Below are 15,513 nucleotides of genomic sequence, written 5' to 3'. Positions count from 1 at the left end.
TGCCACTGGAGTCAAGCTACACTGGCTGATAAGGGGTGAAACTCCGAAACCGGTCCTAGGAGGCTTGTTTCCAGTCCAGGGAGGACCTGGCCTGGCAGTTTGGGTTGGACTGTTCCCATTAGGCACAGGGTCAAGACTGATTTGAATATGACTGGGTCCAAACTGGAATGGCATGGTGAGCAAAAAAACAATGGATTTGGGCCCAGATGTCTGTACTGGGGTGAATGTATGACATTGTTTTGCATTCTGTCCATCAATTGTTCTTTTTGCATTTGTCACCCCAAGTGGGACGGGTATGCCCAGATGTGGGTCCCGTGCTCTCCATGCCACTGGAGTCATGCTATACTGGCTGATAAGGGGTGAAACCCCAAAACTGGTCCTAGGATGCTTGTCTCCAGTCCAGGGAGGACCTGGCCTGGCAGTTCGGGTTGGACTGTTCCCATTGGGCACAGTGTCAAGACTGATTTGAATATGGCTGGGTCCAAACTGGAATGGCATGGTGAGCAAAAAAGCAATGGATTTAGGCCCAGATCTCTGTACTGGGGTGAATGTATGACATTGTTCTGCATTCTGTCCATCAATTGTTCTTTTTGCAGTATTCAGAATAAGGGCATGAAGCTCTGCCCATTTTCCTCCATCTTTTTAATTGGCTCCTGTCCCTGTCTTTGTAAATGGTGGCTTTTTGCTGGTCAATAGGCTTAGTAGTCCCTCCTTAGTACTGTCTCTTAAAAAGTATCCAAGCAAAATTTGTGTCCTTTTCTTCCAATATCATACAGATTTAAAGGTACCCAGCATTTGTGGATTCCCCATGGAGGGGACCCATAAATTAGCCAAAATAGAGCAAAATGTTGGTTTCTTGGGGGGGGGGGGGGGGGATAATGGGTGAAAAGTGCTGCAAAAGAAAGCGTCTGTTTTTTCCCCTGCAAATGGTATCAACAAACGGTTTGTGGTGCTGAAATCAATCATCCATCTTCCCAGCTTTCAGGGACAGACAGGCTTTTGTCAGAAAACCAAAATGTTTACACAGTTTGGCATTTTACTGGAACATAGCCTATCTTTGCTACTTTTTGTGCTTTCAACCTCCTTCCAGTTAGTGGTAGAAATGGCTGTAAAAGCAATAATGGATCATGGAAAGCTATACATTTAGACCAGATTCTGAATTCAGCAAGGGGTCAGTTGTGTAGATCCTTCAAGGTGTTTTTTTAATAGAAACTAACAGTTGAAAATAAGGTAAATTGAACACGAGTTGAAAAAAACAGCCATTTGTGCCAATGTTTTCACATGTAACCTCTTTTAAGTATGACAGATTTTTAAAAGCAGTATACTGTTACATCCGCTGGACCCTTCTGGTTGTGGGGATATATAGGACTTGTAGGTTTACCAAGAACTCGAGGAACCCATAGCCAATACTGAGCTGCATTTTGCAAACGGGCCAAAACGCAACATGGACACGCCACATTTTCACAGTAAAAACTGACCCAATTCTTTAAAAGTGCCTAGCTGTGGATTTTGAACCCTAGCTCTGCCGGGACCTAAGGAAACCGAGCAAACCTATACATTTTTGAAAACTAGACATCCATATGAATCCAGGAGAGGGTGACTTGTGTGGCTCTCACCAGGTTCTGTTACCAAGAATCCCTTACAAACCTCAAATTTTGTAAAAACAAACCACCTTTTGCTCATATTTCTGTGATGGAAAGTTCTGGAATCTGCGTGGATCCACAAAATTCCACCCACCCCTAATTCACTACAGTCTTCCGATAAAAATTGTACCTTATTTGTGTGGGTAGGCCTATTGCCCGCGTCAGGAAACAGGCTAAAATGCAACGTGTACACACCACATTTTTACAGGGAAAACTGACCCTTTTTTTCAAAGTGCCTAGCTGTGGATTTTGAACCCTAGCTCTGCCAGCACCTAGGGAAACCTAGTAAACCTATATATTTTTGAAAACTAGACACACATGGGAATCCAGGAGGGGTGACTTGTGTGGCTCTCACCATGTTCTGTTACCAAGAATCCCTTACAAACCTCAAACTTTGTAAAAAAAATTTTACTCACATTTCTGTGATGGAAAGTTCTGGAATCTGATTGAGTCCCCGCATTCCACTCACCCTGCATTCCCCCAAAGTCTCTCGATACAAATGGCACCAAACCTGTGTGGGTGGGCCAAGTATCTGCAGCAGTAAAGGGCCAAAGACGTATTGTGGAGACATCAAAATTACCTATCACAAAACAACCTGGTTTTGCAAAAGGGCTCACCTGGGTTTTTGGCCCCTCGCTCAGCAGCCATCTAGAAAAACCTAACAAACCTAGACATCTTTGAAAACTATACACCTGGGGGAGTTCAGGGAGGTGTGGCTTGCATTGATCCTCCAAAATTTCCCTACCCAGAATCCCCTGCAAACCTCATATTTAACAATACAAAATCGCATTTTTCTCAAATTTCTGTGTGGGAAAGTTGTGGGATCACCGAGCTGACACAAATTTCCTACAACCCAGCATTCCTCCAGGTCTCCTGATAAAAATGGTACCTCACTTCTGTGGATGGGCCAAGCAAGTGAGACAGGCAAGGGCCTAAAGCATGTTGTGGAGACATCAAAGTTATCAATAAGAGAACAACCTGGTTTTGCAAGGGGAGCACATGCGTTTTTGGTACATGGCTCGGCGGCCATCTATGGAAACCTACCAAACCCAGACATTTCCGAAAACTAGACATCATGGGGAGTCTAGGGAGGTATGACTTGCATGGATCCCCAAACATTTTCCTACCCAGAATCCCCTGCAAACCTTAAATGTAGCTGAAAAAATTTATTTTTTCTCAAATGACTGTGTGGGAAAGTTGTGGGATCACGGGGCTGATTCAAATTTCCTACCACCCAGCGTTCTCCCAGGTCACTCTATAAAAATGGTACCTTGCTCGTGTGGGTAGGCCAAGCACTTGCGGCAGGCAAGGTCCCAAAATGTATTGTAGAGACATCAAAGTTACCTATCACAAAACAACCTGGTTTTGCAAGGGGGGGTCGCCTGGGTTTTTGCCCACAGGCGCGGCGGCCATCTAGGAAAACCTACCAAAGCCACACATTTCAGAAAACTAGACACCTGGTGGAGTCCAGGAAGGTATGGCTTGCGTGGATCTCCCAATGATTCCCTACCCAGAATCCCCTGCAAACCTGGAATTTTTGCGTGGGATCACCGTGCCAGCACAAATGTCCTACCACCCAGAGTTCCCCTTGTTCTCCCAAGTAAAATGATACCTCACATTTTATTTATGTGTTTAGAAAACCTGCAAGCAGTGTTTACCCACCACTTTCAGGCTTTCAAAACACATAAATAAAAGGCAGTATCATTTACAATGCCAATAGATAAAACTCCCGCAAATGCGAGACCTATTAGATAGAGCTGCATGTATGAGCGTGCATTTATGATGTGGAGAGCACTGATCACCAACCAATTCTACATGTACAGTTTGTATGTTTTCCCTGTCACTCATGGATCTGAATGTGTGCTGCAAATGCAATGCTGTTCATATTAGATCCTGATGGGATAGTGAAAGAAGAGGTGGAACAATGCACAAACACTTATGGGTGGGCCATCCCTGACTACCACTCTACACTGCAGACACAACACCGACGGTAGGTAGAACATACGTGATCAGAATAAGAAATACCATAATGACAATATATACATAATCAGCACAATCATATTACAGCTAGAAAAAAAGATCAGACTATATAAACCTAAACTTGTATCAGTGTAGATTTGGAGATGGACGCTGAAACCAAACAGCAGTTCACAGGACAGCATGACAGACAAAATGTGAACACATACACACAAAGGCATTCTTTTTAACAAATGAATCAAAACAACTCAACAACAAACCTAAGTGAAGGGTACATACTGTCTTACCTATCCAAATGCACAAACTGACTACCATGGCCACACGAGGGGTGCGGTGCCGCAGGGAGTGAAGAGGATATACTGTAGCGTAGCAGCGATCGACACTCATGGCTGTGAGGGTAATGCAGGTTGCCTGAGCAGTGACCTAAGGATAGGCACAGAATTTACAGTGACATAAACAACAAGAAGGGGGGTCTCTTCATGTAATAAACATTTATTTCAAGAAACCTAAGCACATTCAAGGTAATACAATTATACTTTTATGCCTCTCTAGAGAACTTTTACTAAAAGGTACCCTCTGTCTATTGGGACTCTCTAGAGAAATAGCACTCGTTACAACACATGCGTTTACAATGCATGACATTACAACGCAAGTTGATACAACGACTTGCTGTAGCGGGGGCACTGGAGTTTGGAATAGTATAATTTACTATTCCAACTCCAGTGTGTGCAACAGTAGGGAAGGTGTTGGATTTGATGAATCTTCTGTCCCCTACAGCAAGTCGTTGTAACAACTTGCGTTGTAATGGCATGCGTTGTAAACGTTGTCTACCTTCTAAAGCAGTGATATGATGTCTAGCCACTTTTTACCGCATGACTTTGGTGTAGAAGGAAAAATAGCAATATCATTCACTGAATTTCTCAAAGGCAGTAAGAATTGAAATAGACTGAAGTATGTAAATTCTTTTTTGCTAACAGATACCTTACCATTTCCACAATATTTTCAGCTGAAAGATCGAGGCCCAGTTTTAAACAAATCAGTAAAATGTTGTGAAATTGAACGGGCCTGCCAAAAGGCATGATTATCCACCATTTGATTAGAAAAAATATTCACATATAGCCTTGACTGGTTAAAATTACTTTGCTAAGACGTGACTTCGAACCAATAATGAAGCATTTGGTGGTGAGCTCCCATTTTCTACAACTACTAGCACTGGTCAAATATATCTATAATCAATTTAATCGTAAAAGACATGGGGCAAGTAACAAGAAGAGAAGAAAACACAGGGTTCCTGACACCCTTTTGCTGGAATACAATCAGAGGTCACCATACCTACCCACTGCTTCTTCTCACAGGGACATCAATGTTTTAGGCAAATCACCTGTCCGAATGAAATCATGCGATCCTATCTTAGGATCATCTATTGACTATATTTTCCACAGCATACATCAAGTAGGAAAGTGCACATTCTATATAATTTGACATCAGAATTAGCATTCTTTGCATGGTAGAAATCTAATGATCTTAATTTGTTTCAATAATGGAAACTGTCGGAAAATGCATCTTTCTGCATGATTAACCCCATTTTGTTGGACTGATGCTGCTGGTGTTTTGACCTGTAAGTCTCTAGTATATGGTACAAAAGTGTACCCAGGGCCAGTATGTTAAATGTCACCAGTGGACTGCAGCACATATACTGCCACCACTAAACTGACAATGCAAAACATGACTGCAGGCCTGCCATCAGTAACCAGGCTGCGCAGATTGAAACTGCAAATTCGACCTGTGAAAAAAAAGACTTTTGACAGATCTAAACCTTTCTTTAAAAAAAGTAATAAGTAACCCCAAGGGAGGTCTTACATGCCCATAAGGCTGGGCGCAAGAAATTTACATGTAAGAATGTAATGTTAAACATCAGAGTCAATACCCTTAAAAGCTATTTTTACTGTGGCAGCGTTTCAATGTGGTGTATTATTAAAGTTAGTAATGTTATCTACAGTTCGGGAATCAGGTAAAAAAGTTATTCTTGAACTTTTTGAAATATTTATTACAAATGCAATTCATTTGTAAAGTTGGATTTGTAACAAGTACTTTATAAAAGGTACTTGAAACAAAATAAGTCACTTTCAACCTGCCTTAAGTCTCTAGAAGCTCATTTGCCTGAGCTTCCAACTGTCACACGGGAGCTGTATAGCACGTTGATAAAGTGTGACTTGGCTCCCAGAGCGGATACAAAAGGGCTTGGGTGTGGAGAGAGGTTTACCTTCCCCTGACAGGATGGCCTGGGGGCTGTGCCCAGCTCCCTGTGAATATTCAAAGGATGCCTACCCTGTCAGTGGTATATATAACTCACACCTGGGACTGCCTGCCTTTTGTCTTCCTAGCAAGCCGTAATCTAATACCAGTGTTAGAGAAGCTGCCTCCAGAACTAGTTTGAGTGACCAAATCAAAAGGGTTGCTCATTTCCCTGGTCACACCTCTAGGGTGGTCACAGGAGCTCTACAAAAGAAAAGAAAGGTTCTGCCATCTTCATTTTAGTTACAGAGGGCCATTGCCGGATTGTTTGCAGTAGGGCACACAGGAACTGCTGAAAAAGTGGGTAGGCTTACCCCTGGGAATCTTTTTCCTATTTGTTCGGAAGGGGCCAGGATTCAACCCCACCAACAGGCTAGTGCAACACATAAGCGTGGTAACTATGGGCACCCTTTCAGAGCACTACTGGGCTTGTGGAAGCCAGAATGACTGCACCTGCTGTTGGACCCCGTGAGGCCTAAGGGCCAGACCTGCTCCCACTTGTATCAGGACTAAGAAGCGCGCGGCTGACCAATTCCAAATGGACCAGCCCTAGATCCTGCAGGTGTCTGCTGTTGGAGTGAACCCTGACCTCCCACATTCTGTTCCTGAGGTTCTGGAACCTTTGGCTGGTGTCAGAATGTACTCTTCCAGCCTAAACCTAAAAATTGGGGACTTAAAAACTTCCTACAAACTATTTGCCTATAGAACAGCCAAACTGCCAGCAAATCCACCGCATTGCTGGTGGGCCTGACTTTGACATAGCTACTGCTGCATTCTCCACTCAATTTGAGGAATCTGCCAGCACTGAGGCCATTTTCATTCCTTCTGCAGCTTCCTCAAAGACCCTGTCAATGAGGACCCGATCGACACTAAAGACCTCTAGGGAGAGAAAACCTGAGCTTCTCCAACTGGGGCCGTTCCTGTCTAAACCAACGGTTTTCCCAAGGCTCCTTCACAGCGCCTGACTCCATCAATTCAGAACCTCTCCTCTTGATGTCAATCCCTGACTCCATCAATTCAGAACCTCTTCTGTTGATGTCAATCCCTGCCTGCTTCCAATTAAGGCTGTCGATGTCAGGAGGTACATTTTCCAACAGGACTAACCTGATCATTGTATCTGTCCTGCACTCCATGGCGGTCTGCCTTAAATCTACCGAAAGTAGTTGTCAGTGGGTGGTGCTTTGCACCTTTTGGTGCTATTTTCCTTAAAAAGTTTTAACAACTCAGATATTCTGTTCAAAGTATTAGATTTTTGTCATTCTGGTGTCACTTTGTTCATTAAATTATTCGCTATTTTTCGTAAATAAGAGAGGGATTTTAATTGTGTTGTATTTTTTAATTTTAACAGCTGTGGTTTGCACATGTTTTTAAGTTAGGCTTGTCCACTCTGTGCCATAGCCACCAGGGGTTAGCCTCTGGGTTAAGTTACTGAAATCTTTTGTGGACCTAACAAGGATAGTGACATTATTACTTAGGGCAGAGTGGCATCCAAGTCAATAAATAATCCACTTTCTCACAGAAACTGATTTTTCACTATCCAAAAAATGTATTTTATATAGTTGTATGTGTGCTGCTTAACTGGCCACACTAGATATGTTGTATAATTTAGTGTTGCTTTAAGTGCCTCATACTTGGTATCTCTTTGCCTGAGATATCATGTTCTCACTCAATTAATCAATCAATCAGGAATTTGTGAGCGCACTACTAACCGTGAGGGTCTCACGGTGCTGGGGGGTGGAGGGGGGGTTGGGAAGCTCCAGTCATTTGAAAAGCCAGGTCTTGAGGCTCTTCCTGAATGCTTGCAGTGTGGGGCTTCATCTGATGCTGAGGGGGAGTTTGTTCCATGTCTTGGCGGTGATGTCAGAGAAGGATCAGCCTCCTGTTTTGGCTCTGGATGTGGGGGATTTTGGCCAAGGCTAGGTCAATGGAGCAGAGGTTTCTCTTGGGGACTTAGAAGGAGATTCTTTTGTTGTGGTATTGGGGTTCGGTGTGGTGGAGGGCTTTGTAAGTGTCTGTGAGCAGCTTGAAGGTCACTCTTTTTTTGACATGGAGCCAGTGGATTGTCTTGTAGGTGCTGGGTGATGTGGTCTTGAGGTGGAATGCTGAGACTTTCTGGAGGGTCTGGAGTTTGTGGAGTAGAGATTTTTGATTTTGGCATAGGGGCATTTCTGTAGTCCAGCATGCAGATGATGAGTGTGTGGGTGACGGTCTTCCTGGATTCGGCGGAGATCCATTTGAAGGTCTTGAGGAGTATGCGGATGGTGTTGAAGCATGTGGAGGATACAGCGTTGATCTGTCAGTTCATGGTGAGGGAGGAGTCAAGTATGATGCCGAGGTTGCAGGCATGGTCCGTGGGTGTGGGGGGGTTGCTGAAGGCGGGAGGCCACCAGGTGTCATCCCACATGGAGGGGGTCGATCTGAGGATGAGAACTTCGGCTTTCCCCGAGTTGAGTTTCAAGGTGCTGCTGCTCATCCAGGTTCCGACATCCTTCATTCCTTCCTGGAAATTGTGCCTGGTGATGTCGGGTTCCTTGGTAAGGTAGAGGATGAACTGGGTGTCATCGCTGTAGGATACTATGCTGAGTCCGTGTTTTCTGATGATTGTTGTGAGGGGTGCCATGTAGAAGTTAAGGAGCATGGGGCTGAGGGAGGATCCTTGGGGTACTCCACATCTGATCTCAGTGGGTTCGGAGAGGAAGGACGGGAGTCTGATTAAGTTAAGCCAGCGAGGAAGGAGCTGTTGTAGTCTAGAGCAGTTCCGTGTATGTCGGCGTCATGGAGTTTGGCGGCTAGTGTGCGGTGGGAGACGGTGTCAAAAGCTGATGAGAGGTCTAGTAGAATGAGGGCGGAAGTGTGGCCTTGGATGAAGAGTGTGTGGATGTCGTCCATGGCAGCTAGGAGGGCGGTCTTGGTGCTGTGGTTGCTGCAGAAGCTGGATTGAGATGTGTCGAGGATGTATTTGGATATTCTATATCTTGCGTCTATGTCGAGGATGTATTTGGATATTCTATATCTTGCATCTAATGATATCAATGACCTTCTCAACTCTTACTCACCTAGATCCAACTCCAACACGATCCCTCCAGGACAAATACAAACCATCCCACTCTAACCCAAACAGAGAACCCCCTCACAATCTTAGAGTCATCAATAATGACAACCTCACGAGAGTGAACGTCATCCAGACTCCTTCCCCCCTTAATCAGGTACGACTTAAATGTGTGCTACTCAATTGCAGGTCAGCCAGTAAACACGCCTCCGACATCTTCGACCTCATCCAACACAATGAGTTAGATATTATCCCCCTCACTGAAACTTGGCTAAATCCCGCCTCCACTCCTATACTAGACCTCTTAGTTCCGCCTACCCACGACATAATTTATTTTGACAGAGCTCTGAAGCTGGGTGGTGGCCTAGCCTGTATTCACAGGAACACACTCTTGATTTCCCACTCGAGTCCTCTAAGCCTTCCTCCTGTGGATACCTTTGCCTCAGTATTTCAAGTAATAACCTGCCGCTGTGCAAACGTCACACTTTTTATCACGCCACGGGAGACAATCTCCCCTTCATCGAGCAACTAATGGAAATCATCTCTGGCAAAGTTAACTCAGTATTGTCCCAAATCTTCCTCGGTGATTTCAATCTTCACCGGTCTAACCCCAACGACCACGCTGTAACTTGCCTTAAATCATTCTTAGATGATCAGGAACTGATTCAGCATTGTGATCAACCAACTCATAATAAAGGAGACATTCTAGATCTCATCATCTCCAAAGGATAGACCATCACATTGAATACCATTACCCCTTGCAATGGGTCCGATCACCACTGCATCCTCTTTATATTAACAGGGAGGTGTCTATGAGGAAGGCCCAACTAACGAAATCAAAGATCTGGAAAAGGGACCTCAGATCTATAAATTCAGATGAACTTGCAGCCCACTGTAAATCTGCCCTCTCCTCCCAAGCTGACTTGTTTGAGGTTCAGTTACTCACTGACTTTTACAACTCGACCATCTCCAACATTATGGATGACAATGCACCACTACAACAAAAAAACTGCCTCAACAAAAATATCCAAACCGTGGTTCAACTCAGAACACCGCAACCTTAGGGCAGTTGAACAAACCTGGATATCTAAACCCTCCTCGGACCAACCAAAACTCCTTAGAGATGTTAGGAACTTCTACAACAAACAAATCAAGAGTGAGTGCTAAGGCAGACTACTTCAGATACCAACTTGATCAAACTGCTAACCGCCCCAAGAAACTTTTTGAATAGATTAAACAGCAATCAGTGGTTCTGGAGGCAGCCCACCCTCATGCGACGAGCTGGCTGCTTTCTTCACTGAGAAATCACAACTCATCAACATTAAACTCACGTCTAAGAAGGCTCTACTGCTTTCTTCTGGGTCTTCACCACCTCCTGACCTCTTAGAAAAGCTCAAACCTATCATCTTGAACACCAAGAACAATGCATCATGGGGCACCTTTACCCCCTTCAGTGAAAAAGACATCAACAAGATTCTTCAGAGTATCAACCCATCTAATCACTTCAGTGACCCGTTGCCTCCATCCATCTTCAAAGAAATCAAGAATGTCCTCATCCCGATCCCAGACTGCCTAAAAGCAGCTCAGGTATCACCTATACTAAAAAACCCTAACGCAGGTAGAGCTTACCTCAACAACTTCCACCTTATCTCCACCATCCCCACCCTAGCCAAACTCCTAGAAAAATGCATCCAATCCCAACTCTGTGCTCACATAGAGAATTTCTAACTGCTAGACCAGCATCAATCTGGCTTTCGGAGGGGGCACAGCACACTGAATCGGCTCTCACTCACGTTATTGATGACATTTTAAAAATGCTTGACCAAATGAATCCTGCCTCCTAATCCTCCTTGACCTTTCCTCCACCTTCGACACGGTCAATCACGAAAACCTCCTATCAATTCTGAAGAACAGGATGGGTTTCTCTGGTAGGGTGTTACAATGGTTCTTGCCCTTCCTCCAACACAGATCACAAAGCGTCAAGGCGAACCACTCTCTCTCCCAGCCCTTCCCAGTACTCATGGGGGTCCCCCAAGGATCTGCCCTATCTCCTATGCTCTTCAACCTATTCTTGAAACCATTAGCTGATTCACTAAACTCCACAAACATTCTCTTCCATATGTATGCTGACAATACGCAACTTTATTTGAAAATCTCCTCCCCTGATAACATCATCTCTCTCAACACTATCCTAACCTACCCAACTCTAACGTCGACTCAAAACTGGTTAACCAAGAACCACCTCCTGCTCAACACCTCCAAAACAGAATTCCTCCTCATCTCCCCTCCAAACCACATCCCCAAGCTATGCCTTTGGTTGAATTGTCTCCCCCCTCATTATAGACTCAGCCAAATCTCTCTGAATCACCCTGGACAAGCATCTGAACATGAAGACTCATATCAGCAATGTGTGTAAGGGAGCCAATCACTTGATAAGGACACTTAGAACTATCAAACCATTCCTTCCACAAACTGATTTCTAGCAGGTGGTCCAAGCACTTGTTTTGCTGAGGTTAGACTATGGCAGCGCTACGCTCTGTGGCCTCCCCAAATATACCCTGGCTCCACTAAGGGCATCCCTGAATGCTGCCGCTAGAGTGGTTACAGGTACCAAAAGAAATGCGCACATATCCCCAGTCCTAAAATCTCTTAAATGGTTACCCTATGAAGCTCGAATTCAGTTAAAGATTGCCGTTCTGGGGCACAAAGCCCTCCATTTCAAAACTCCAAGTTACCAAGCGCAAAAGCTTGATTTATCCTGTGGTGGTAGAGCCTCAAGAAGTGCTAACACTTTCCTCCTAAAACCACTCATCTTTAGCAAAAAGAGAACCTGCCACCAAGCCCTCTCCAGCGCTGCCCCGAAGATATGGTACTCTCTTCCACCGGAGGTACGCAGAATCTCCTCCACGATTGCTTACAAACGGGAATCCAAAAGATTCCTAATGAACAAGTTCTTACCGTCATTGGGTTAGGATCATCGGCTCTAAGTCACTGATCCTTCAACCGTTAGAATCTTTATTGGATGCTACTCTTCTTTACCTCATTGTGTGCCCCTCTCTTAGCCCGCTATGTACCTGGTATTGTATTACTCTCCTCTGACCCCTTGCCTTGTAATTTTGTAATTATTCATGTTTGTTATTCTTACTTGATGTTGATTTTGCATTTATTACCTGCCTTCCATCCTTTTGTAAAGCGCTCTGATATCCTTCGGGATCTTGTTTGCGTTATATAAAACTTTATTAATAAAAATAAATAAATAAAATATGAAGTTCGTCAGCTGGATAATGACAATCTTCTCAGTGATTTCGGTGGCAAAAGGGAGGAGGGAGATGGGCCTGTAGTTCTTGAGGTCCATCGGGTCTGCGGAAGGCATCTTGAGGAGGGGTTTGACTTCTGCGTGTTTCCAGTTGTCGGGGAACGTGCCTGTTTCAAGGGTGCAGTTGATTATCCGTCATAGTTTTGGTGCGATGGCGGAGGTGGCACTGTGGAAGATGTGCAGCAGGCAGGGGTCAGTGGGTGCTCCACAGTGTATGCTCCTCATGGTCTTTGCAGTGTCCTCTGTGGTGACAGGGGTTTAGGTGAGGATGGTCAGCTGAGTGGATTTGCTAGCGGAAGGTGTAGGATCGATGACTTGGTCCTGTTTGTTGAAGAGGTCGTTGAGTGGCCTGATCTTGTGGTGGAAGAAGGAGCCGAGTTTGTTGCAGAGGTCCTGGGAGGGAGGGATGTCAGAGGTTTTGTTGGGGTCTGGTGAATTCTTGTATGATGTTGAAGAGTTCCTTGAAGTTGCGGGTGTTGGAGAAGATTCTGTTCTGGATGAAGATCCTCTTTGTAGACTTGATGAGTTGGTGGTGTGCTGTAGTGGCGGTCCTGTAGGCGGTATGTGCTTCCGGGGTTTTTCTGTTCTTCCAAGCTTTTTCGAGTCATCGGCACAAGCCCTTGGATTCTCTGAGGTCTGTGGTGAACCAGGTGGCTTTCGTGGTGTGTTGTCTGTTGGAGTTTGGAAGGCTGCAAGCGTGTTGGCAGTCGGTGATCTATTTGTGGAGTTCGTTGGCTGCAGAGTTGGCGTCGGTCGTGGTGAGAGGAGTGCAGCTGAGGGTAGAGGCAAGGTGCTCTTCAGTGATCTTGCTCCAGTTTCTGCATGGGGGCATGGTGTTGGCTTGTGTGTAGTGGGTTTCGAGAAGGAGAAGTGGATGCAGTGGTGGTCCATCCAGAGGGGCTGCGTGGTGTGATAAATTACTTTGCATGCTTTAACATCGCGTTCTATTAAGGCCTGGTTGTTACAACGACCGCGTTGTTAGAACGCGATACCTTTACCTCGCAAGTCATTAGATAGAATTACTGTAGGGGGCGCGCTGGACTTAGGAATAGTATAATTTTCTATTTACTATTCCAACTCCAGCCTGCGCAACAGTAGGGAAGGTGTTGGAATAGTAAATTATACTATTCCTTAGGTTAGAGCGCCCCCTACAGCAAGTCAATCTAATGACTTGAGATGTAAAGTCATCGCGTTTTAACAACGTGGTTGTTGTAACGACCGCGTTGTAATAGTTACACGATGTGATGACAGCGTTGTAAACGCTGATTCCCGGTGTGATTGAAGCAAATGTCGATTCCTCCGGTGAAGATGGAGTCGAGGGTTTGACCCACCTTGTTTGTGGGGGTGGTGAGGAGTTGCTTCTGTCCGATGTTGGCGAGGTTGTCTAGGAGGGCGGTGGAAATTCAGGTCTCTGAGCAGTACGTACTCCATGGAGGCGAGGGCTTGGGGCACGATGTGGTCTGCGATGGTGTTGGTGAATGAGACGCAAGATCCGGGATATCTGTAGGTGAGAGTCCCGCGTAGAGTTGTTCTGGGGTTGACCTGGATCTGGAAGGCAATGTGTTCCATAGGGGGCACTGAGTCATTTGAGATGGAGGTTGTCAGTCTGAGGGAGCTTTTGTGGACAATGGCGAGGCCTCCCCTGGGGTGGTTGGGGCAAACTTTCCTCTGGATCTTGTATCCGTCGGGGATAGCGGTTGCGATGTCAGGTGCGGAGCTGGCATTAGTCCAGGTCTCTGTGAGGAAGGTGAGGTCGGGCGAGAGGGTGTTGAGGAGGTCCCAGATTTCTACTGTGTGTCTGTGCAGGGAGGGTACGTTGAGAAGGATTCAGCTCAGGGACTTGGGTGCGCTGGCATTTGGTGGGTTGGTGGTGACTGCCCAGGTTCGGAGGTGGGTGAAGGTGCGGCGGCAGTGTCGGCAGGAGAATGGGTCTTGGGTGATGCTTGGCGTAGAAAGCTGGCAGTTGTTGTTGCGTCTGGGGTTGAGTGCATGGAAGGTTGCTGAGTCTTAGCGGCGGGGGGGGTCAGAGGACCTGGGTCCCTTTATAATAGAGCCCACTAGTGCAGTGTTTCCCAAACCGTGGGTCGCAAGTTGAATTATAGTGGGTTGTGAAAGTCCAAGCAAATAAATAAAGATGCCTTTAGATCCTGTATTTATGTTGTCACATTTGCTGTGCTTCAAAGACAGAGTTCAAATATCAGGCTATGTTGTCTGACAAATTGCTGCTTATTTTTAACAAGGGGATTGGTGCTTAAAAAATTCTCTCACTTTGCAGTCAGAGACAGAAAAATAGTTGTGAATTATGTGACAATCTTGCCTTGAAAAGGCTGTGGAATCTTATTTTTTGTAGCCCAACAAAAAATAAATACCTGTTATGAAATGCACACATTCAACAGGTAGGAAAGCAAAAAATTAAGCAAAACTTTGTAATTCTGAAGTCTGATCGAAACAAAGATTTTAATATGATCAAAACAAATGAAGGCGCTTTACTTCGAGATGCACAGATTGTAAATATTCTCATAACTTGATTTTCAAACATTTATCATTTGTGAGCAGTATAGTTTTAGCAGTAAAACCTATGTCTGTGCAAATTTAGTGACCCTTTCAATGGAAAATGTGGTCTGTAAGTGCCAGTGCGCGACCACATGATGCTTTAATTGCATTACACAACTGTCCACTTCGTGTCCCTCACATCTAGATGGGTGGCACAGGTGTGTCGTTCTAAAAGGTGGGTTGTGGTTCTAAAAAGTTTTGGAAGCATTACACTAGTAGATTGTTCTTGTGTGGTGGTGTCACGGTCTCTTGGTATAGTGGGCTCTCTGGACTCATACTTTGATGTTAAGTAACAGCTAACCGTCCCTCCGTTCCCTACAATTGTGCTGTACACATATTAGGCCTTAGTCTTCCTGAGAAGGAAAGTTTCTAGAGCCATTCTACCAGAGAAGAGGCTAATCTGGTTTGGAGGAGAGGGCTAGCGCAGAGCCTTGAGGCTTGCAACACGAGACATCTATCTCCCATGTTCACATGCTTGAAATAAGTTGTAGAAAGACGGGTAGAGGTAGGTAGAGACAAGGCGTCAGTGAGGGGCATATTGGATTTTGCTGCCTACAATATGATCTGTAGGGAAAGCAGATGTTTTAATAGTATGGTGGTCCAGTTGTGTTGTTGTTCTGTATTGCACTGTTTTGACTTTATGATGAGCAAAATAGTTCGGCACTGAAGCAATTGAGAGC

The 15,513-nt window shown here is 45.1% G+C and overlaps 1 protein-coding gene across 1 annotated transcript in view; it reads right to left on the bottom strand.

Moving 5' to 3' along the window:
• Positions 1-15,513, bottom strand: part of LOC146866144 (G protein-coupled receptor 54-like) — a 708,070-nt gene that overhangs the window by 164,158 nt on the left and 528,399 nt on the right. Inside the window, exon 3 of the mRNA XM_085640803.1 lies at positions 3,908-4,043. Within this exon, the coding sequence (XP_085496929.1) occupies positions 3,908-4,043 (136 nt within the window). The remainder of the gene's footprint in view (positions 1-3,907; positions 4,044-15,513) is intronic.

This window comes from Triturus cristatus, chromosome 2_1 (assembly GCF_964204655.1).
Source record: "Triturus cristatus chromosome 2_1, aTriCri1.1, whole genome shotgun sequence".
Taxonomy (NCBI): Eukaryota; Metazoa; Chordata; class Amphibia; order Caudata; family Salamandridae; genus Triturus; species Triturus cristatus.
Note: the sequence above shows the minus strand (reverse complement) of the source record. Positions and strands in the feature narration are given on the sequence as shown.